The sequence below is a fragment of the Capra hircus genome, chromosome 3 (assembly GCF_001704415.2).
Source record: "Capra hircus breed San Clemente chromosome 3, ASM170441v1, whole genome shotgun sequence".
Taxonomy (NCBI): domain Eukaryota; kingdom Metazoa; phylum Chordata; class Mammalia; order Artiodactyla; family Bovidae; genus Capra; species Capra hircus.
The window spans coordinates 62,426,258-62,449,665 of NC_030810.1; the positions used below are offsets into that span (position 1 = coordinate 62,426,258).

Genomic DNA, 23,408 nt, shown 5'->3' on the forward strand with positions numbered 1-23,408 from the left:
ATATAACATTCCATATAAATTAGAAAGAGCTGCTGTACAACTGTATCATGAAATATTCAGGGCTGTTAAAATTGCTGATGTAAATCTATATTTATTGACATGGAGAGATGGCCACAATACATTGCCAAGTGAAGGAAGCAGGTTATGAAACAGTGTAATTATATAAAATTATCTCATATTTACATCCATATCTGTGAGGATATTCTCCAAAATTTAAAAAAAAATTATTTATTTGGCTGGGCCAATTCTTAGCTGCAGCATGCAGGATCTTCATTGTGGCATGCAGACTCTTAGTTAGAGCATATGGGATCTAGTTCCCTGACCAGGGTTCAAACCTGAGCACCCTGCTTCAGAACTCGAATCTTAGCCCCTGGACCACTAGGGAATTCCTCTCCAAAATTTTAATAGTAGCTATCTGTAGATGATAAAATTTAGGGTATTTTTTCCTATGTTTTATGTTTTTTGGAGGGTATGGTGTGATTTTTATTTTTGTGATGAGCAGTTATTATCTTTACAATGAGAACAATGAAGCTACTTTCAGTTTGCAAAAAATTGTTGCAAATAAAAAGCCTCATTAAAAAAACCTTCAAATTTCCTTAAAAAAACTGCTTACTGTAAAATAAACAAAACAAAAAATGAAACTCTTGCATAAACATAACAAAAAAAACTGTTCAACTGTCTCTATAACTAAGCCATATTATAATGTGCTGATGACAGTTAGGAGTAAAAGAAACCAGGGAAGCTGTTTCGAGGAGGAACACATGTGAAATCAAGGTCTCCTGACCAGGCATGGATAATATGCATACTTTTTAAGCACCAGAAGGATGGAGTATCCTTCAATTATCATTTTAATCCAAGCTTTGGATGGCAGCTGATTTACAGATATAGTATGTCTAATCCCATATCTTACAGGAAAAGAGAAAAAAACCTTCCCATCTCTGATAGCAAGGATATGGTGATTTCATTCATCATAGAAGTTTCTGTTGCAAAAAAGAGACACAGGCTGTCGAGCACAGTACAACTCACACTTTATTCCATCGTGATCGGTATACCTGTAGGATCAGGACAGCAAGAGACTAAAATCAGTGCAGAACTTCTCTGGACTAAAGGGCCGTGAAAGGCATTACTGGTTTTGACATACAGAGTGGATAACCATACACGGCCTGCATCAGGCTGGTCAGCAAGATAAAATGCACAATAAATCTAACACCATGTGGAAATCATTTCTGGGTTTTGTAGGATGTTAAGGAATAAATAATTACAAAGATTAACATGCAACTCTAAATAAGTCACATTGTTCATCTGCAGACTATTTCCCCCATTCGGGATGAAGAGATAGCCTTAGGAATCTGTTCACAGTAGAGCAATCAATACACAGGAGAGAGATCTGCCTGCTGATTTCTATAGCAATCTGTCACAGTTGAGAAATAATGCCGCTTCATGTACTTTCTCTGTATTGTCCTTAGTAAGCTGAATCTTATCGACCACGAGATTCCGACTCAACAGTTATTTACTTACATACAATTTCTAATGTCCTTATAATGTCAAAAAGCAGTTTCTGCTAGTTTATCCTTGTAAATCACATGGGACAAAAGAGGAATCAATATAATAGGGTAATGGGTTGTCTTTCCTCTTCAAAGATACTATTATGCTGATGAGTACACAAAAGAAAGAATATTAGTATTCTGCAAGTATTTTAGGTTTTCACATCATCATATCACAGAGAGGGTCCAAAGAAGCCAGTCTTGTAGGTGATGGAACAGTGCAGAATAAGATTCTGTAGAAGAGGCACATAGATTCTAAGTGATTTCTTGAGACAAAGAGAATGAAAGATGGAAAGACGCAAAGAAAAAGAAAAGTGAAAACAGCCTTCTGTTAGAACAAACTGTTCAAAAGAAAAATTGATCCACTTTCAATTTACTAAACATAACAGAGAACAGTTCTTTAATTTGGAATGATAGAAATAAAGATATTGAAAATCATAAGCCAATTAGCTTTACTAGTAAGCCTGAAGTGGCTCATTGCATTCATTTTCCCGTGGCTGTTTTCGAGATGTTGAACTCTCCTGGGGAGGATTTCTGTTTTTGCCAGCATAGGGACAGATTTAACCCAAAAGGGCAGCTATAACTGCTGAGGACAGTTTTATTTATTAACTTGGCATGTGGATGACATTCATTTTCTCTGTGGCAAAAATATATTGTTCACCCATGGTGAGACAGTTGGAAATATGACAGTGATCAAGATATGTTTTAGTCATAGGATGCATGAAATTAGATATTTGTATGATATGAATATTAAATTTAAGCAAAAAGAAAAAGAAGGAGGAGAAGGAATTTCTTCAAAGTCTGATGTAAAATCATCAAATAAAAAACATAGTGGTTAAGGATGTCTTGTATGCTCAGAGGTTTCTTAGTTCCATTCGCTCAGGGGGAGAGAGAATAAATGAAGGTATTCTCTCTTGGTCACCAAACATAAAGAATGTCTGATTACAAACCTGTAGGTGAGCAGAGCAAGACTTGAAGTAGCATTTCTTAAATTCCCCGAATCTTAAGAAGCCAAAGGCAATATAGGAAAGGTGGAGATGACTGGGAAGTTTGATAACATGCCTGGATCAGTCACCATTCCTTGGAAAGTACCATTTCCCCAGGGTTGCTAAAAGGCTGATTCTTTCAGGTTTAAGTAAAAGACAACTCTCTCTCCCTCCGCTGCAGCATTGTTATTTGTTAAGAGATTTGTGTCAGTTTAAGCTTGTGTAACGGGAAGCCTAGACAGGAAATAAATTTCCATTGAACTCCACGGTATGTTGGATATGTCAACGTAGAATTGTCCATTGTCTGCAGTTGGTTTCAAGCACCAAGCCTATCATTTCCTGAACATGCTCCAAATGGCTTGCACTAGCCCATCTACAATCATTGTTAAATGTAATGACTCTTTTGAAAGGAATAACTCTGTAGATCAGGAAGAGTGCAGGGGTAGAAGGGTGGAAGCAGAGTGAGTTACAACCGGGGGGAGTGAAAATGAGTCAAACGAAAAAAATTCAGTCTATTCCTCAAGGTCTGTAAATGGCCAGTAATGAAGCAAAAATTCATGGAATGTGACTTAAAGACTTCCTGAAGTGTTGTACCCATGGAGTGTTTCCAAGCTTCTTGATCTGCAGTCCCCTAGCAACCATCTGATGCTGAATTCACCTTCCTAGGTGTGGTGCCCTACTTCTTCTGGAATTTAGATCTCTGGGGCAAACTCCATTGGGAATTGCCTCTGTGTAGTTAAGTCTCCCCTCAACAGCTGCTCTGATTTTCGTCACACTTCGGCTAAGGTGGACCCTTCTGGGGGTCAGTGGTGTGACGGCAGAAGATGCAGCTGCGAGGCAGAGAAGACTAATGAGAGACAAAGTCCGCTTGCAGGAGGGCGTGGTGAAGGCGGGATCCCAGATTCTAAGGTCAAGGTGACAGCGAAGTAGGAAAAGAAGAAAAAAGAGAGAAGAGGAGAGGATCCCTGGACAGGGAATTTCACAGGAGCCAGAGATGATTCATGACAAACAGAAAGAAAACCCAGTTTATCTGACTGATCAAGAAGACATTCGTCGGCATATATTGGCAACTAAATGATTTTCACACAGATAATACAAACACTAAAACAAGTGTTTCCTTACTAGTATTAATCACATTTCAATAATTCATTAGCTCTATATTTTCTAGATTGCTTAACTCGTTGAGCAAATCCACAGTTTAGGTACCACTGTGAGGGGAGGGGGTGGGCGAGGTGCAGAAGGAAGGAATGAAACTTAGAATCGTAAACCAGGGTTAGTGGCACAGTGGCACAGGAGATTGTCAATGAAAACGACAGGAGTGGGTACAGTTACCGGCCTTAGGAGTGCAGTACTGCCGGATACAAGGGAGGGACTGTGACTCAGGAGTCTGCTTTCTTGTTAATTAAGACCGAGCAGCAGGTCAGCAGCCCGTCCACCTTTTCCAGTTCAGAATTGCTCACGGGGATCAGCATATGGTCCTTCAGCTTTTCATAAACCTGTAGGAGGAATCAAGGAAAAGCAGAGAAGGTTCAGTTTCTGCTCTGTTTTCCCCGGCCCTCCAGCCCCAGCCCCAGCCCCACTCCCACCCCCTCTGCCTGGGATAGATAATGCATTTAGCTTGTGAGTTCAGGCTTTTCATACATGGAACCCCAAGGCATGCATGTCACTGAGACCACACCCATGCCCACAGCGAAACTCATAAAGCGAGCAGCACTGGTTAACCACTAGCTCTCTGGTCTAACCTCAAAGCCAAAGATGTGTCAGAAATGTGGTTGTTACTAGCAAGGCCTTTATTCTGCCCTTGTCAGTGCTGGATTAAGTGATATATGAAAATCTGTGGCCTTGATTTCAGTCTGAGTATGACTCTCTCTCCACACTTTAAAACCCTCTCAACGATAATGTTTCTTTCCTTAACAAGCTAACTAGAAACACTTGCCAAAATATGATTTAAGTGAAGGGTTTCAGGTCAAAGTGCTTTTAAATGACAGGTGTGAATTTTAGAGCAACTTTTGACATGAGTAGAAAGAAAGCATGTGTCAAATCTTCAAATAAACAGTAAACAGATTTTTCTCTGATGATAAATCAAAGCATATTGTTTTTTTTTTTTTTAAATCACTTGAAAATATACTGTCTAAAACCAATCCACCATGCTTCTGTAGAGTGTACTTGGTTCCTTAAAATTTGGTACCATGGTTAATTAACAGTGGTGGAATTAGAGCTGCATTCCAGCCCCAATTCTGTCAACTCATGGTTTCAAGTGTGATTTCAGTCAATTAGCATCCCCATGGGATTATTTCTCTGTAAGACTGGAATAATATTAGTGCCTGCGCGGGCTGCTGTAATGGATGGATAGGGTAATGCATACAGCACGCCAGGCACAGTGCCTGGCACAGAGAAAGCCCTCTATAAACATGAATAGTGTTCCTGTTTTTGGTGATAGACCCAGGGCTGAATTCAGAAGCAGTTAATGATAATCCCACTATCACATGGTTGACGTGGCTTAAGCGGTAGGTATGAACGATCCAGAGTTCCATTTCCCCAGGTAAGTTCAGTGACCAGGGTGCTTACTGATACTGCAGATTCCAGGGTGGAAGTCCAGGAACCTGTATTTTTAACTACTTTGATGCACATTAAGATATGAGATCCAGTATTCATTTGAGAGCTGGTTAAGACACAGTCTGGGGGGTCAGAGGTCCTCTATTTTCCTCATTTTCACACTTTTGGCCATGAAAATAGAAAAAAATAAAATCTGCTTATCCTCCTCCCCTTCTCCCTTTTTAATCTGCTGAGGGAGATCCTGATTATGAGAATCAGCCTAGTAATTGTACAGTACTGAATTTTTAAAAGGTAGCAAAACTGTTTTATAAAAATGTTAAACCTAAGATACATGCGTATAAAAAAAAGAGAGATCGATGGCTATTAAGGCTCTTCTGTAATGCTTCGTATTGATATCTTGTTCCTTTGGGCCGAGATGATGCTGAAATGCCTAAAAAGGACATGAACCCTTAAAGGATCTATGGATGAGCACTCTTGGATCTGTTTGGTATGATTAAAATGAAATTACTAAAGTATACAGGTAAGACTGGCAGAGTGCTCTGAAAGACTGGGAAGACCAGTCTTTCTCTCAGACCAGGAAAGAATTCCATACCGAGGAGGCAGTTCCCTGTTTAGAACACAAATGAAGAGATACTTATAGGGCCCAGCTGGCTGGTTCTGAATGTGCAATATTTTATATTTCTTCCTGTTTTCTCCTTTCAAGACTTTGCTGCCTAGGATGTGTAGCCCTTGCTTTTAGCCCTTGCTTTTCTGCAGCCCTGACAACGAGCACTCTTCTCTTTGGGTCATTCCTACTTCTCTGCCTTAAGGAATAAATGACCCTCTGTTGAGGGGCAGCTTAGATTTGTCAGAAATAATGACACAGTTGACCTGCGTAGGTCTCTGTGCTTGATGAGCATGTGAGTGTCAGGAAGTACATTTAATCAGAGCTGGAGCACAGACTCGGGAGATCCAATACTCATTTGAAAGGCTATGAGTACCAGGCATGACCATTTCAATTACTCTGCATGCATTACTGACCAACGACACTAATGAGAAGAGCGAGCTAAATAAACTTTCCTTTGGCCCTAAATTATGTTATCCTTTGGGCTTTCCTAATGATGTGTTTAGGGGGAAAGGAAGCCCCTGTTATTTGTCACTCGATCGTGAAAAACATCCTTAGGCAGAAAGGTTTTGAGGAGGTCTCCCCAGCTACTGTGGCAGGAAGGACGTTTGATTACCTTAGCACTTTCTGGGTACTCTTCTGGGGTTCGGTGCAGCAAGACGTGGCCTTTGCTGGGGATATTCAGGTATAGGCAGTTTGCGGCCGTGTCATCAGGCACCGTGAGCTTGTCGTAGCGATGATCACTCATCTGTTGCATGATCTATAGAGAGATACAAAGCGGGCCTGAGCAGAGCGTCTCCCACATCGGCCAATGTGGGAGGATAAAAGCTTGCAACCTCCACCTAAGCATGCTCCTCTGTGTTGAAGTTTGTCCATTACCTCCAGTCACTTAAAACCAGAAAAGGAAAACCAGATGTAACTATGGTTCTTTGGAAGAATTGTAAGGGTTCTTTTAAAAGTGTTTTTAAGGGTTTTAAAATGTTTAATTTTTAAGTTTTTGTTCATAAGATCTATCAGAAAGACACACAGACAAAAGGCCCCACTGGGGTTTTGACGATATCCTTGGCTGAGTTAGCAGGACTGCTCTGGTCTATAGGGAAAAGGACTATAACAGCAATCAGAATGGTCAGTTAACTGATTAGCAGTAACTGCACATATACATGCACAAACCTAATTTCTTCTTCTAGGTGCATTTATTAATAAATTGAATTCACTTGTCTGTTAGCAGGTGCTATCCTTAATACAATGAGCATAAAAATCCCCTGGGGGAGGTGAATGTTAAAATCATATTCCAAGGTCTCACCCCTAGGGATTCTGGTTTGACAGATTTGAGGTGAGGAACAGAAATTTGTATTCTGAGGTCCCTCTGGGTAGTTCTGAGGGAGATGGTCCCTGGACCACACTTGAAGAAAAACCAACTTAGCAAGTCTATTCATCAAGTAATGAGTTTATTAGAACCCTAGTATAAAACAACTTAAAAATAAGACAGATGAATTCTACAAATTAAAAATATTGGTATCTCATCTTTAGCCCCTCAACAAATTAAAACAAAAATGCAAATAACAACCTCCCCCACCCCCCTAACCCCCACCCCATAACGCCAAAAATATCCAAACATCAAAAGTGAAAACAAGTATTATTTTGGGCTTACTCATGTAGCTTCTTTCCATTCTTTATCATTATCTATACGTTTGAAAGAATCTGCCAAAATGTCATGCCATGAAGATATAACAAGATCTTTTCATTGTCTGGTTCCAATCTACATTTCCAGCTAGGTCTTCCTTTACCCCTCGATATCTGTGTGGAAATGGGCCTTATATTCCTAGAACCCAGAGTTAGGTCTCTTGCGCATTCAGTCACAGAGCCACTGGAAAGTAAGATTTATGTTGGGAAAGAGCAGATGAGACACCAAGCTCCCTGCAGAAACTTCATTCTGAAGAGGATGTGAAGAGTACAGATGGTAAGGTCTTCTTGACTCACCATCAGGTAAATCATTCTCTTTTCCTAGTGGGGACTATGTCAAGGGCAGACAGAAACCAGAAGTAATATGGAATATCCTTCACAGAGAAGGAAACATTGGGAGTGGGGATGAGCTTAAGCACTATGTCAAAGGCGCAGAGACGCAAAGATAAACAGGGAAATGTCCAGTTTTTGAAGAGGTCACAGCCTACTGGAGGAGACTGTCAGACAAAGAGACAATTGTATTACAGTAAGAACAAGCAGAGCACCATGCTAATAATTTTGTATGTATTATTGAATCCCCAAATTCCCATTTTACAGATCAAGAAAATGGATTGAGAGAGGTCAAAAAACTTGACCAGGCTCATGCAGATAGATTTAAATCCAGATTTGTACAACTCAAAACTTAATGTATTAGTCATCTCACTTTGCTCTCTTTCTTAATCTTCAGAGCTGCAGCAAAATCTTTGTCCTACAAAGTACCATATCATTTATTTTTCACTTATTTGGTACTTTTAATTTATGGTAAAAACTGACCATGGTACCATTTATCGTGGTACTATTTCTTCTCTTTTCATGTGTAATCTTATTAAGGCATGGTACAGTTTGGATTTGACTGGACATCTCTCTTGCACTTTTTAATTTAAATTGTTCTCTGAGGGGAAAGACCCATAGAATGAATCACCCACCAGTAGGGTGGGCGCTTCTTTAACACCTAAACTGAGAAAGCTCAGACCTATTCCATACATATGGGCTTCCCAGGTGGCTCAGTGGTAAAGAATTTGCCTGCCAATGCAGGAGATGAAAAAGAGTCAGGTTTGATCCCTGGGTTGGGAAGATTCCCTGAAGGAGGAAATGGCCACCCACTTCAGTATTCTTGCCTGGAAAATCTTATGGACAGAGGATCCTGGCAGGTTACAGTCCATGGGGTTGCAAAGAGTCAGACATGAGCAAGAACAGCACAGCAGCAGCAGCCATTCAATACATGGACAGTTAAGAACTATTCTAAGCAAATTATCAATATATTCAACTTAGCTCTCTTTTTGAAATGGATATGCTGCAAAATAATATGAAGAGGCTTAAGAGAAAAAAATCCAGACCCAAGTAACTCTGATCTCTTATGAATTGCTATTTAATTATATCTTATGCAGACTTTCTTTTGGCTGCTTTCAAAACACAGTAATAGTAGCTTCCCTTTATCATTGTGTGGTGAGGGACACATTAAGACCATGAACTCTGGAGTAAGACCTGGGTTTGAGTCTCAGTTCTCTCCTCTGTGAGCTATAAAAATTCAAGCTCTTTTTTTTTTCACTTCTTAGTTTCCTCATCTATTGTCGTTCAGTTGCTCAGTTGTGTCTGACTCTTTGTGACCCCGTGCACTGCAGACTCCTCATCTATAAAGTTGGGATAATAATGGTCTTTCACACACTTATTATGAAAGATAAATGAAGATAATGACTATACTTAGGCACTGTATTAATCCCTTAATTAGCTACTAGTATTTTACCACAGCATGATCAGACAAACAGGGTTCACGTGTCCAGTCTGCAGTCCCATCTACCATTCTAGCAAACTTTGCCCTTTAAGCTCACACTTAAGATAGTCTGTTTTGAGGTAAAGAAATCACCTATGGCTCTTAGTACAAGATGAGCTGAAAGAGAAAGAAGCATAGCAAGTCCATACCTCACAGGCCTGAGTATAACTTCAACCGTCCCATGAGCAGCCTGGCAAATTCCCCACCTCTCAGTCTGACTCATGCTTGTCCGGGGGTGACTATGAAGCAGAAACATGGAATGTTGTACATTCCAGAGGAAGTGCTATCAAGGATGTTATCAGTGCTGACTTCTTGTTTAACCATGAAGGAACAAACTAGAATCTCCAGGGTTATGCCTACCTCAGAAGTGCCCAGTTTCCCTGGAGTAACGGAGACAGAATACTTCCTTTCGGGGTGTGCTTTGTTTGCCCGGCCTTCAGCTCGCACCACGCTCCCTCCTATCCACCCCCCTTGCCCCCCTCAGCCTTCTAGTTTGAACAATACCACCCCCACTTCCTATGCGCTTGATTTATTGTTCTTCAGCTAACGGTGTTTATGTGAAACGCTAATAGCTGTTTTCCCTTACTCTTTAATGTTTCTCTCTCTTCCGGGTCTTATATGTATGATTTATAACTTCTGGTGGGAACATTCCTAAAATTACTGACATAAGGGTCAGTATCCAACCTAACATTGTTTGAAGATAGTTTCACTTTTTTTCCTCACTATGAGGAAAGGAATTATACTGTTCTTAGTGGGGAAATACTTTAATGCTGGGAATACATAAAGCAATTCACTGATAAATTCTACTGAGAGATACTCTTAAAATAAATGTCTAAATGAAACCACTGAAGCCACCTTAGGAGAAGCTTTGCAATTAATTTATCAAGGCCCCCTGGTTATCATTTTAAGACAGGTTTAAAAATATGCCAAAAGAAATGACTTTTAATAATAGAACAGACCCCATTTGGAGCAGTGAGTAGTTCTGCTTAACTATGGAAGAAAAATTACAAAAGCTCTGTCAGGCATAGTCTTTCTAAATTAAAAGGATTTAGGAAGTGGTAACTATAGATAATAAAAAAATTACATTTTTTCCATGAAAAAGCTAAAGGTACTTATTCTAAACACAAAGGGTTTCCATCTTTTGGGACAGGTTTTTCTTTTCCTGTTAATGATTATTTTCTTTTTTCTTATGTGTTGTTATTGTCTGAATAAGACAGCTTGCATTTATTTATAGCTGTGTTCAGGAGATGGCAAGTGCCCTGTACAGAACGCAGGGCACTTGCCATCCAGAGGGGAATACACAGAAAAAGATTCAGGAGATTGTGTGTCTCTCTAGCATCTTTCCCCTGTTGTGCTGGAATGGCACTGTGAGGATGTGAGGATGTGCTCGCAGCCCTCCAGGCAGGGCATCACCTCGATGAGCTCAATGATGGAGCCACCATGAGGTGGAGAAACAGGTTTTGCTTCTGCTTTGTGGATGCACGGCAGCCTTTGTTAAAAGATGAGCATCATTTCAAATATCCCGAGAATGTGGCTGTTGGGCTCTTTAGCTCTATGTCCCAACTTTTTTTCCTAAAAAGGGGTAGAGGAGGTGTATTGCTCCAAAGCTGTGTGTAAAGTGTTCCTTTAACCCCAGGGACTGTACTTCCTGCTTCTCACTGCCCTGTGAGCCAGAATGAAAAGGAGAAAGCCCCTAAATCGTGTACATGCTACAAGGTCCCCAGAGGCCCCGGGTTCCGGGCAACACACAGGATTTCTACAGGGCTTCAGGGGAAGATCTGAGAGGCTAAATTGCTGTTCTAAACTTCTTTTCTGACTTTTGCCATTTCCCAAAGGAGTTATTCCACACACTATGTGTGCTGTGCTGTGCTTAGTTGCTCAGTCATGTCTGACTCTTTGCCACCCCATGGACTGGAGCCCACCAAGTTCTTCTGTCCATGAGGATTCTCCAGGCAAGAATACTGGAATGGGTTGCCATGCCCTCCTCTAGGGGATCTTCCTGACCCAGGAATCAAACCCAGGTCTCCCGCATTGCAGGCAGATGCTTTATCAGCTGAGTCACCAGGGAAGGCCAGGAATACTGGAGTGGGTAGCCTACCGCTTCTCCAGGGGATCGTCCTGACCCAGGAATCAGAACCGGGTCTCCTGCATTGCAGGCATAGTTTTTATCAACTGAGCTACTCAGGACAGGATACAACTGGCATTCCGTCCAATTCCACTGTCTTCCTAGAGCTCTCCCTTCAGGCCTGGCATGATGGCAGTGGAAGGTGGGAACCTAGACAAGATGCCAAGCTAACCTGGCCATGGATTCTGCCTTCAGAAGATGATAATCTATAATTTAAGCTAGGTCAAGGGTAAACTAGCAGTAAAATGAAAGTCAGTGTCCCTTGTGACACAGGCATCTCCTTAATGAAGAAGGCACGCAGCCCTGAGAGGAAATTGGTCACGTCCTGGTGGTCTGTTACACAGCTGCTCATCCGAAGGAACCCACATTGCTCCCCAGAGGGGAGCTGTCACAAAACCGAGTGGGAAACGTCTGGCTTCCAGCCCAAGATAATTGCATGGCTAGTTGCATTAACAACCAGGCATTTCCGGCAGTTCCCAACATTTCTGGGAATTTTCTCATCCATGGGTCTGGAAGGCAATTTCATTCTCTCACTTGTTACTTACTCATGCTTTCTTTGTACTACATCACTTATTTTGAAAAAATTCCCAGGCTATGTTGTTTCACAGAACAATGTAGGCCGCATTGGTCAAATACCGAAGCAAAGTTGTACAGAAGGTGTTTAAAGATGTTTAGGAAACAGAGCACATTCTTGGCTTGCTCATACCGGATCTTCCTATGAAGCATACATATGTATTTGTCTTAACATATCAAAGTGGAACCAACTCAATAAAACAACTCATTATAGATTCTATTGAGATATACAGTATATGATGTCGAGCATACTTTTCATTGCTCCTGGATATCTAAAATCATTCATACATTTATTTATCCACCCATCCGTCAAGAGTTTATTGAGAATTTGACAATATACCAGGCATCAAGTCTTGGCAGTCCTTTTAAGGCTCAGTCAAATAGCTATGAATGACACTCTAAGAATTGATATCATGTTTTCATTTTTTAATAGTGTTTCCATGGATTAGCTCAAAATGAACACAACCCAAGTGAGGATGCCATTTAAACAACCTCTCTGAATTGATGGGTTGTATAGATCCTAAGAATGAAGTCACATGGTTCTTTTCAGTTAAATCTGGGCAAACTTTCAATGCCAAATATTTCCTTCCAAGCTAGCTGACATTTCCTCCATAAATTATCTCATGTTTGGAGCTGCTGCTTTTACTCAGATCATATGGGCCACATGAAAATGTGGAGGAAAGATTTCTTCTGTTATTCAAACTACAACCACAAGTCACAAAAATCTATTTCTGGAAGGAATCCTTAAACACAATGGTTTCTGCGGAAGGCTGGGACCCGCACCCCCTCCCCCGCCCCTCCCAACTCTTATAAGACCACTCTGAACTCTGTGGAGGGCTGAGGAGCAGAGTAGGGGCAGAAGGAACAAGTAGCAATTCTCTGGGTGAGTTACAGCCCTGATTTAAATTTTCGACTCAAGGGGTGGAGAGGAAAAAATCAGACCAAAGCACCCCTCCCCAAATGCACAGTCTGGCATTCTTGCCTCCCTTCTTCCCCCTGCCATGCTTCTCTGTGACTAGCTATGTCGTAGATGCAAATCCCCCACGGTCTTATCCTTATGTCTTGAATAAGTACAGTAGACAGCTGCCTACTTGACTACTGAGGTCATGCCCTGGCTTTGCTTTCTCCAGATACTTACACCCTAAATTCAGCTCCTAAAATCTCATCATCAAAAATTAACTTCCCTGAGTACTGGGAACTGGATGATCTTTCAGTTTCCCTTGGGTCATTCAATAACAAGAAAGAATTGAAGTGCTTACTGAGCTATCTTCTAATTAGTGATGGTTCCTCTATTTTCACTCCTTTCTTCAACAATTCATTTCACAGATAAGAAAGCCAAGGTTCAGACAAATTCAGTAATTTGTCCAAGGTCACACATGAAGACAGAAATCCAGGATTCAGGTCCAGGTGGGTCAGCTTCCAAAAGCCCACCATTTTGTGGTCACATCAATCTGCCACCTTTGCAAACAGCCCTTGAAAGATTAGACTCAGAGCTCACTAACTGACAGTCTGTGGGCTAATTCTTCCTGTAGATACAGTTTATTTGACATGCACAATTTTTAAAAGTTTGCATTTAAGTGCATTTTGGACAGAGAAGGTCTGACCCCTGGAGTTGTCTGAATTTGCTATTAGACTACAAAGATTGGTTTCCTCAGAGATAGCTACTCTATTTTTTAAGTAGATGAAGGAACAGAAAAGCCTTCAGGAATAGAAAAGGACAGTGGGTGAAGAGACATTATCACCTCTAGAGCAGCAGAGGGGCAAGCTCGAAGGTGAGAGATGAGAAACGGCCAAACATGCACACTTTGTAATGATGCCCATGTCCAGCTCTGTTGACTCGGACCCCACCACTGGTGGATTAATGCTGAGCCTACGTATGAGCAAATGATTTCTTGGTTATCTCATCAGGTACCCATTTAAACATTTTTTTTTTTTTTTGCAATAATTGTGATTGTTTTGCTTTGAGACATTCAAAATCCTCAACCTGGTGTGCTTGGCCATTTGTGAAAGAGTTGCTTGAGGTTAGAGGAGAGTCTGTGCACACGAAAGAGCATTCTTTTTTGTTTCTTTTCTGGAACAGTGTGAAGAAAATCACCATTAGGACTTTTAATTGCTCTACAAAACTGTACTCATAGCCTGGGTACAGGCTAAAGAAAAAAGTCTTTAGCATATGTTCAGTGCCCTGAGATCTTCAGCTCCAGGTGGTAGTATGCTGGTAAATGTGGGGGAAAATATATGCCTAATAAACCCATAGACGTTTATTATAAATTTTACTGTATTATAAAGGATGGGCAGCATATAATCTTTAAATAATAGTAAAGACTTCAGCACTCCTGACTGTAATTTTCATATTGCCAATTGATTCTCACAGAATGCTTCTGTTGCAGTTTGTGCATTTGAGGCCAAACCAATAGTTGCAACTGACAAATCAGTATAACAATTCCAAAATGGCTGCTGGGTGATATTTTGTTAACAATAGTAAGACGGATGAGACAATGTTTGGCAATGATGTAAGTGACTTCATTGCTAAAGTGCATAGTAGCTTTTGAATACTGGAAGAATATTTCCTCATTTTCCCTGAATGTAGTGGTTATACACATAATACACTTTTAGGTTTAATCTGCATAATTAAAATTTTTTGCATCAGAATTTGGGATGGACATGTACACACTACTATATTTAAAATGGATAACCAACAAGGACCTACTGTATAGCACATGGAACTCTGCTCAGTGTTATGTGGTAGCCTGGATGGGAGGGGGCTTTAGGGGAGAAAGGATACATGTACATGTACGGCTGAGTCCCTTCCCTGTTCTCTTGAAACTATCATGTTGTTATTTGGCTATACCCCAATACTGGAGAAGGAAACAGCAGCCTGCTCCAGTATTCTTGCTTGGGAATTCCATGGGCAGAGGAGTCTGGAGGGCTATAGGCCATGGGGTAACAAAGAGTTGGACTTGACTTAGTGACTGAGCATATATATCCCAATACAAAATTAAAAGTTTAAAAAATTTCTTCATCACTTTATGTCTAGAAAATCAGTAAAATGATAAATTAAGTCCTGTTTTATAGCTTTGCTGATTTCTGTGGTGCAAACATTCTCACCGTAGCCAATTTCAAGTTACCACTGTGATATTATTGAATATGGCATCGGGAAGGGATGTGCACGGCCACAGTGTTATATACACAAACAGATGTAAACAACTGTAAGAGCACAGCTAAGGTAAAATGTAATAATATAATTAGGAAGTTATTACCTTTTTTAGAACAAAGTTTATTTAATCATGTTTATACAATTTGATTTTTAATAATAGATGTGTTTAATAAGCACCTGTCAAAATTCCCAAAAATGTAACAGTTGGCCTGGGTAAGCTGGCTGTAGCAAACCACTGCCCTATACAGGGGGCTTCATGGTTTTATAAGACTTGGTTTTTGAATTTCAGCATAAGTTGGCCTTTCACAGAAAGTTACTTTAAGTCACCCTCCACCTTCTTTGTTAGTACCACGAATAACTTTAGTTTTAAAATTTGGCTCATGTAGCTCTTGTCTTCTCATGGCAGACAATATTTGAGGATTAGCTTTCAAAGAGCTTTTGAAATACACTGATGGTATAAGGTATCATGAATACTTAAAAGGAAGGATAGCAAATTGGATTTGCTAAATAGGAGCCTAAACTCAATGAAGCTTTCAAACATACAAGAGAAGATGACTGATTGGAAACTTAAAGTCTAATTGTCCTACGTGTAAAGAGGAAATGAGAATTCACAGTTTACGTTATTAAACTTGGCTCCAATTTAAATTATTGTTCCCCTTTTAACCATCTTTCCCTTTCATTTCCACTTAGGTGATTTTGCTATACTCCTTCCATCTTTGTAAGCTACTTAAGAAATGAGGTGATGTATGATTACATAATTTCAAACAGTTCTTCTAAAAACGTTTTATATAAATTATAAATGAAATTATAATGAAATTATAAATGAAAATACGAGTTATAAAAATACATAACACAGGTTTCTTATATAAGAGTCAAATATGAAAAAAGTTCTATTGGACTTAATGCAACTGTACACATTTGTCAAAGCCCACTGAACTGTACATTTAAAGCTTGTAAATTTTATTGTATGGAAATTATATTTCATAAAAGTGGACTTTAAAAAGTTGAAGCCCTCTTTCTTCCCCTCTATTCCATTGTTGTCTTTTCTCTTCTCCCTCTCCTTATGGGAAATTACTATTAAGTTTGACGGAGGTCCTTCAGACTATTTTTAACACATGTACATACTCAAACAGAACCTGTTCATCTCCCACTGAATTTGTCAGTGAAGGAGCCTGAACATCTCAGTTTCTAGGGGCCCCAAAGTCCACTTCTCTCAAAGGCCGGTAACAAAAACCTCTTCAGATTTCATACTTGTGAAAGCAATTTCTGTGATTGTCTTACAATTACTAACTTTTGCCCATAAATAGTTCCAATGTCTGTAAATAATGTTACACAAAAATTGAATAAATATTGGGATTGTATGCATGCATGCGTGCTAGGTTGCTTCAGTTGCGTCCAACTTTTTTGTGACCCCATGGACTGTAGCCACCAGGCTCCTCTGTCCATGGGATTTCCCAGGCAAAAATACCAGAGTGGTTGCCATGCCCTCCTCCAGGAGATCTTCCCCACCCAGGTACTGAACCCTCATCTCTTATGTCTCCTGCTTTGGCAGGCGGGTTCTTTACCACTAGTACCACCTGGGAAGCCCACTGGCATTGTATACTGCTGCTGCTGCTGCTAAGTCACTTCAGTCGTGTCCGACTCTGTGCGACCCCATAGACGGCTCCTCTGTCCCTGGGATTCTCCAGGCAAGAACACTGGAGTGGATTGCCATTTCCTTCTCCAATTCATGAAGGTGAAAAGTGAAAGTGAAGTCACTCAGTCATGTCTGACTCATAGTGACCCCATGGACTGTAGTCTACCAGGCTCCTCCATCCATGGGATTTTCCAGGCAAGAGTACTGGAGTGGGGTGCCATTGCCTTCTCTGCTGGGATTGTATATAGCTATTTAATTCCCTGCTTCTGAAGGACTCTCTTGTTGTCATGAACTACTTGATCTTCAGGAGTCATTGCAGTTGCTAAACGCATCAGGAATAAAAGCCCCTCAACTATGATATGCTCAGAAATGGAAATTTCTGTGAAACAAGGTTCACAGATTTCACTCATGTTTTAGGATGGGTTTTTTTTAACCTCAGCACTGTCGACATTTTGGGCTGGATAATTATTTGTTTTGGGGGCTGTCCTGTGTATTCTAGGAGGTTGAGCATCCTTGGCCTCTATGCACTATATATCAGTAGCATCCACCCCCTTCACCTCCCACATAATAATAAAAATATCTCCAGATATTGTTGGATGTTTCCTTGAGGGAAAGGGAGGACAAAGTTGCCTCTGGTTGAGTGTTTTAAGAAGAAAGCTATCAAATCTATTCATATTTTAAAAGAAAAGCAGATACTTATGGGAGATAGGAGGAAAAATAACCAGAAAAAGAGAAATCAAACTTCCAAAGAAGTATACCTTTGCTCTTCTATTCTTCCTCTGAATTAATAGGATCCCTGAAAATAAATGGATTGGTATTTAAGAAAACAGCTGTTATCCACACATATCTTGTACAAGAAACCCAAATCCCCTGTAAATGACAACCAAACCACAGTGGATGAAGAAAGCAGCCACCCCATCTCACCTACTTATGTGGGTTCTCGGTTTTACATTTCTGAAATGGGGAGGAGAAATTGTGGTTTCCTCCTGGATGTGGCCTTTGCTAGTGTCAGACAGTGAATGTTGAGAAGGTACTTTGAACGCTTGGGAAAGTGATGTCATTTCATCAAGCCCACTTCTCTTTTATGGAGGTTCAGAGAGAAAAAAAATTAAGTGACTTACCTAAAATCATACAAAGGTAGTGAACTGAACTGCAAAGCTAGGACTACACCCTAGTTCTCATGACTCTGTCCAGGCCTTTTCTAGTGGTCTTGGTTTGGTGGAGAGAATTTAAGTGGGACAAAGAGGAACGATATCAACCCCTCCCCAGCCTCCTCCTCCACTCCCAAGTTAAGGAGTCTCTCTTCCCTTTCAAGATCTAAAGTAGGTTGTCTAGTACAACCTAATTGCATTCCATGATTTGTGGAATGTCCTAGGCCAGCGGTTCTCGACTTGGGCCACATATTAGAATCATCTGGGGAACTTTAAAAAAATATATAGATTTCTGGGCCCCAATCATAGAGATTCTCTCAGAATGTGGTCCACTAGAGAAGGGAATGGCAAGCCATTTCAGTATTCTTGCCTTGAGAACCCCATGAACAGTATGAAAAGGCAAAATGATAAGATACCAAAAGAGGAACTCCCCAGGTCAGTAGGTGCCCAATATGCTACTGGAGATCAGTGGAGAAATAACTCCAGAAAGAATGAAGGGATGGAGCCAAATCAAGAACAATACCCAGTTGTGGATGTGACTGGTGATAGAAGCAAGATCCGATGCTGTAAAGAGTAATGTTGCATAGGAACCTGGAATGTCAGGTCCATGAATCAAGGCAAATTGGAAGTTGTCAAACAAGAGATGGCAAGGGTGAACGTCGACATTCTAGGAATCAGCGAACTAAAATGGACTGGAATGGGTGAATTTAACTCAGATGACCATTATATCTACTACTGCGGACAGGAATCCCTCAGAAGAAATGGAGTAGCCATCATGGTCAACAAAAGAGTCCAAAATGCAGTACTTGGATGCAATCTCAAAAACGACAGAATGATCTCTGTTCGTCTCCAAGGCAAACCACTCAATATCACAGTTATCCAAGTCTATGCCCCAACCAGTAACGCTGAAGAAACTGAAGTTGAACGGTTTTATGAAGACCTACAAGACCTTTTAGAACTAACACCCAAAAAAGATGTCCTTTTCATTATAGGGGACTGGAATGCAAAAGTAGGAAGTCAAGAAACACCTGGAGTAACAGGCAAATTTGGCCTTGGAATGCAGAATGAAGCAGGGCAAAGACTAATAGAGTTTTGCCAAGAAAATGCACTGGTCATAGCAAACACCCTCTTCCAACAACACAAGAGAAGACTCTACACATGGACATCACCAGATGCTCAACACCGAAATCAGATTGATTATATTCTTTGCAGCCAAAGATGGAGAAGCTGTATACAGTCAACAAAAACAAGACCAGGAGCTGACTGTGGCTCAGATCATGAACTCCTTATTGCCAAATTCAGACTCAAATTTAAGAAAGTAGGGAAAACCACTAGACCATTCAGGTATGACTTAAATCAAATCCTTTATGATTATATAGTGGAAGTGAGAAATAGATTTAAGGGCCTAGATCTGACAGATAGAGTGCCTGATGAACTATGGAATGAGGTTCGTGACATTGTACAGGAGACAGGGATCAAGACCATCCCCATGGAAAAGAAATGCAAAAAAGCAAAATGGCTGTCTGGGGAGGCCTTACAAATAGCTGTGAAAAGAAGAGAAGCAAAAAGCAAGGAGAAAAGGAAAGACATAAGCATCTGAATGCAGAGTTCCAAAGAATAGCAAGAAGAGATAAGAAAGCCTTCTTCAGCAATCAGTGCAAAGAAATAGAGGAAAACAACAGAATGGGAAAGACTAGAGATCTCTTCAAGAAAATTAGAGATACCAAGGGAACATTTCATGCAAAGATGGGCTTGATAAAGGACAGAAATGGTATGGACCTAACAGAAGGAGAAGATATTAAGAAGAGGTGGCAAGAATACATGGAAGAACTGTACAAAAAAGATCTTCATGACCCAGATAATCATGATGCTGTAATCACTAATCTAGAGCCAGACATCTTGGAATGTGAAGTCAAGTGGGCCTTAGAAAGCATCACTACGAACAAAGCTAGTGGAGGTGATGGAATTCCAGTTGAGCTATTTCAAATCCTGAAAGATGATGCTGTGAAAGTGCTGCACTCAATATGCCAGCAGTGGCCACAGGACTGGAAAAGTCAGTTTTCATTCCAATCCCAAAGAAAGGCAATGCCAAAGAATGCTCAAACTACCACACAACTGCACTCATCTCACATGCTAGTAAAGTAATGCTCAAAATTCTCCAAGCCGGCTTCAGCAATACGTGAACGGGGAAATTCCAGATGTTCAAGCTGGTTTTAGAAAAGGCAGAGGAACAAGAGATCAAATTGCCAACATGCGCTGGATCATCGAAAAAGCAAGAGAGTTCCAGAAAAGCATCTATTTCTGCTTTACTGACTATGCCAAAGCCTTTGACTGTGTGGATCACAATAAACTGTGGAAAATTCTGAAAGAGATGGGAATACCAGACGACCTAACCTGCCTCTTGAGAAATCTGTATGCAGGTCAGGAAGCAACAGTTAGAACTGGACATGGAACAACAGACTGGTTCCAAATCGGAAAAGGAGTATGTCAAGGCTGTATATTGTCACCCTGCTTATTTAACTTATATGCAGAGTACATCATGAGAAACACTGGACTGGAAGAAACACAAGCTGGAATCAAGATTGCCGGGAGAAATATCAATAACCTGAGATATGCAGATGACACCATCCTTATGGCAGAAAGTGAAGAGGAGCTAAAAAGCCTCTTGATGAAAGTGAAAGAGGAGAGTGAAAAAGTTGGCTTAAAGCTCAACATTCAGAAAACAAAGATCATGGCATCTGGTCCCATCACTTCATGGGAAATAGATGGGGAAACAGTGGAAACAGTGTCAGACTTTATTTTGGGGGGCTCCAAAATCACTGCAGATGGTGACTGCAGCCATGAAATTAAAAGACGCTTACTCCTTGGAAGAAAAGTTATGACCAACCTAGATAGCATATTCAAAAGCAGAGACATTACTTTGCCGACTAAGGTCCGTCTAGTCAAGGCTATGGTTTTTCCTGTGGTCATGTATGGATGTGAGAGTTGGACTGTGAAGAAGGCTGAGTGCCGAAGAATTGATGCTTTTGAACTGTGGTGTTGGAGAAGACTCTTGAGAGTCCCTTGGACTGCAAGGAGATCCAACCAGTCCATTCTGAAGGAGATCAGCCCTGGGATTTCTTTGGAAGGAATGATGCTAAAGCTGAAACTCCAGTACTTTGGCCACCTCATGTGAAGAGTTGACTCACTGGAAAAGACTCTGATGCTGGGAGGGGTTGGGGCAGGAGGAGAAGGGGACGACAGAGGATGAGATGGCTGGATGGCATCACAGACTCGATGGACGTGAGTCTGAGTGAACTCTGGGAGTTGGTGATGGACAGGGAGGCCTGGCGTGCTGCAGTTCATGGAGTCGCAAAGAGTCGGACACGACTGAGCCACTGAACTGAACTGAACTGAAAGTAGGGAAAAATGTCACTGTTTCTTTTCAAATGCTCCCTCCTAATGACTATAATATGGAGACAAGATTGAGAACCACTAGTCTGTACCCTCTCTATAACTTTGACCAATTTGGGAAGAGGGGTTGAGAAGGGAACGGAGGTAGCTGATATTCACATGTTATCTCTGGCCCCACTGAATTAGCTCCTTTTAGAAATACAATTATTTTATCGGTGCTGTCCCTCTTTTAAACAATGTCAGCATAAGCTGGGACCCCAGTCTCTCTTTGACTGCCTGGGAAAAAAGCTCTATTCACCTACAGGAATAGATTGTTCTCAAGTTTGGCAGATTGGAGTACTGCAGTAACAGAGACACTTGGAATATGAAATGCTGGTGTTCTTCACAGATGCGACAGCTCTGCTTTGTAGTTCAGGTCTCTCCTCGTTCCCTTTCCTCAGCTCTTTCCCTATCTCCACATTCATGTTGCTTCTAACAAAGGACATTTTTGCTTTCTCTTTTGCTGTATTGTCTCCTGCTGATCCCAAGCCTTCAAGGGTCTCACCTTTTACAGCAAAGGCCTTATTGTATTTTCCTAGACAAAGGCAGTTCTCTAAGAATGCAGGGTTTAGCTCTTCCAAGGGCCTATGGACATTGTGTTTGCTTCCCACACATCCATTCTCTGCTTTCTTAGTAGTTACCTGGGTTTTCACTTGTATATCATACCTCCCTGTGAAGCCCACATTATCTGAGGGAAGCTAATTCTGCCTCTGACTGCAGCCTGAGACTCTAGCCTAAGGTTCCTCTCTTGGTTCATAGTACCCATAAGTATCCCAGTAATATTTTCATAGGGTCTTCAGGCCAAGAAAAAAGAGTGAAACACAAACCAAAACAAACAAAAAAATAAGCTCTATCAAACCTAACGCTTTTATTTATTAAGTAGTTAGGTCCAAACAACTTAATAGGAGAAGGGTGGATGATGTCTGACAGGTATATCTGTATTCTTTTTGAACATTTTATATTTCTACCCCTGTGAACCTGTTTGTGGTGCCCCACTGTGCCTGGATGCAGTCAGGAAACTGTAGCGCCAGAGAAATTCACCCCCAGTTCCATTAGTGGTTCAGGGATGAACAGATGACCAATTTGAACCAGTAAGAATGGGCAAGATCGAAAGAAACTTCCTTACTTTTCTGAGAGAACTGATGTCCCTCTCCCTGAATGGGGGTGAGGAGGCAAGTGGCCAGGAGCTGCTGGCAGCCACTGTGCTCCCCTGAAGAGGAGCCAGCTTTATAGTGAAGCTCATCTGTAGAGGGGAAGACAGAGTCTGGTTCTCTGTCAGCATCACTGAGCAGACCTATCAAATCTACCCTAAAGTCTACATTACTTCAGAACTACAGGGACCAATAATTCTCCTTCACAGTTTTAGCCAGTTTGACCTGGCTTTTCTGCTCATGGCTAGTGACGACAAACAGCTTTTACCATTGAGAACTAAATTTGGCTATGACAGAAAGTACCTGCCCCCTCTAAACAACTTTTAAAAGCTTCTTTCTCTGTCATGTGAAAGGAGTTTTGAGGATGCAGTGCCGTGTCACAGTCATCACAGGCTGAGGTTCTTCTTGCCTTTTGCTCTGTTATGAAGCTCTTGTCCTAGTGGTATGAAATAGCTGTTTGTGCTCCAGCCTTCACATATTTTTTATAAACTTCAGGGTAGGGAGAAGGGCACAACTCCTCTTTTTCAAATCCAGGCTTCCTGGATTTCATACCCAGCACCACTAATTTCATACCATCAGACAATACTTGGAGAAGGAAATGGCAACCCACTCCAGTGTTCTTGCCTGGAGAATCCCAGGGACGGCAGAGCCTGGTGGGCTGCCATCTATGGGGTCGCACAGAGTCGGACACGACTAAAGCGACTTAGCAGCAGCAGACAATACTCAGTCTCTTAGGAGAAAGAAAGCTGAGAGGTGTGGACTTTGTTCCAAGTGGCAGTATGTTCATTTACAACTCAAGATTCAATTAATAAGAAGGAAGTGAGGCATAGAAGTTGGAGAAGGCAACCAGCTGACTGTCATCAGTTGGTTCAGACAGCAATACATTTTTGTATCCCTGCTGCTTCTAAGTTTCTTCAGTCGTGTCCGACTCTGTGTGACCCCATAGACAGCAGCCCACCAGGCTCCGGCATCCCTGGGATTCTCCAAGCAAGAACACTGGAGT

General features: G+C 41.2%; 1 protein-coding gene across 1 annotated transcript in view; it reads right to left on the reverse strand.

Moving 5' to 3' along the window:
- DDAH1 (dimethylarginine dimethylaminohydrolase 1) overlaps positions 1,012-23,408 on the reverse strand; it is a 154,297-nt gene continuing 131,900 nt past the window's right edge. Inside the window, exons 5-6 of the mRNA XM_005678156.3 lie at positions 6,307-6,450; positions 1,012-4,026 (exon numbers count right to left, since the gene is read on the reverse strand). Of these exons, the coding sequence (XP_005678213.2) occupies positions 3,910-4,026; positions 6,307-6,450 (261 nt within the window). The 3' untranslated portion in view covers positions 1,012-3,909. The remainder of the gene's footprint in view (positions 4,027-6,306; positions 6,451-23,408) is intronic.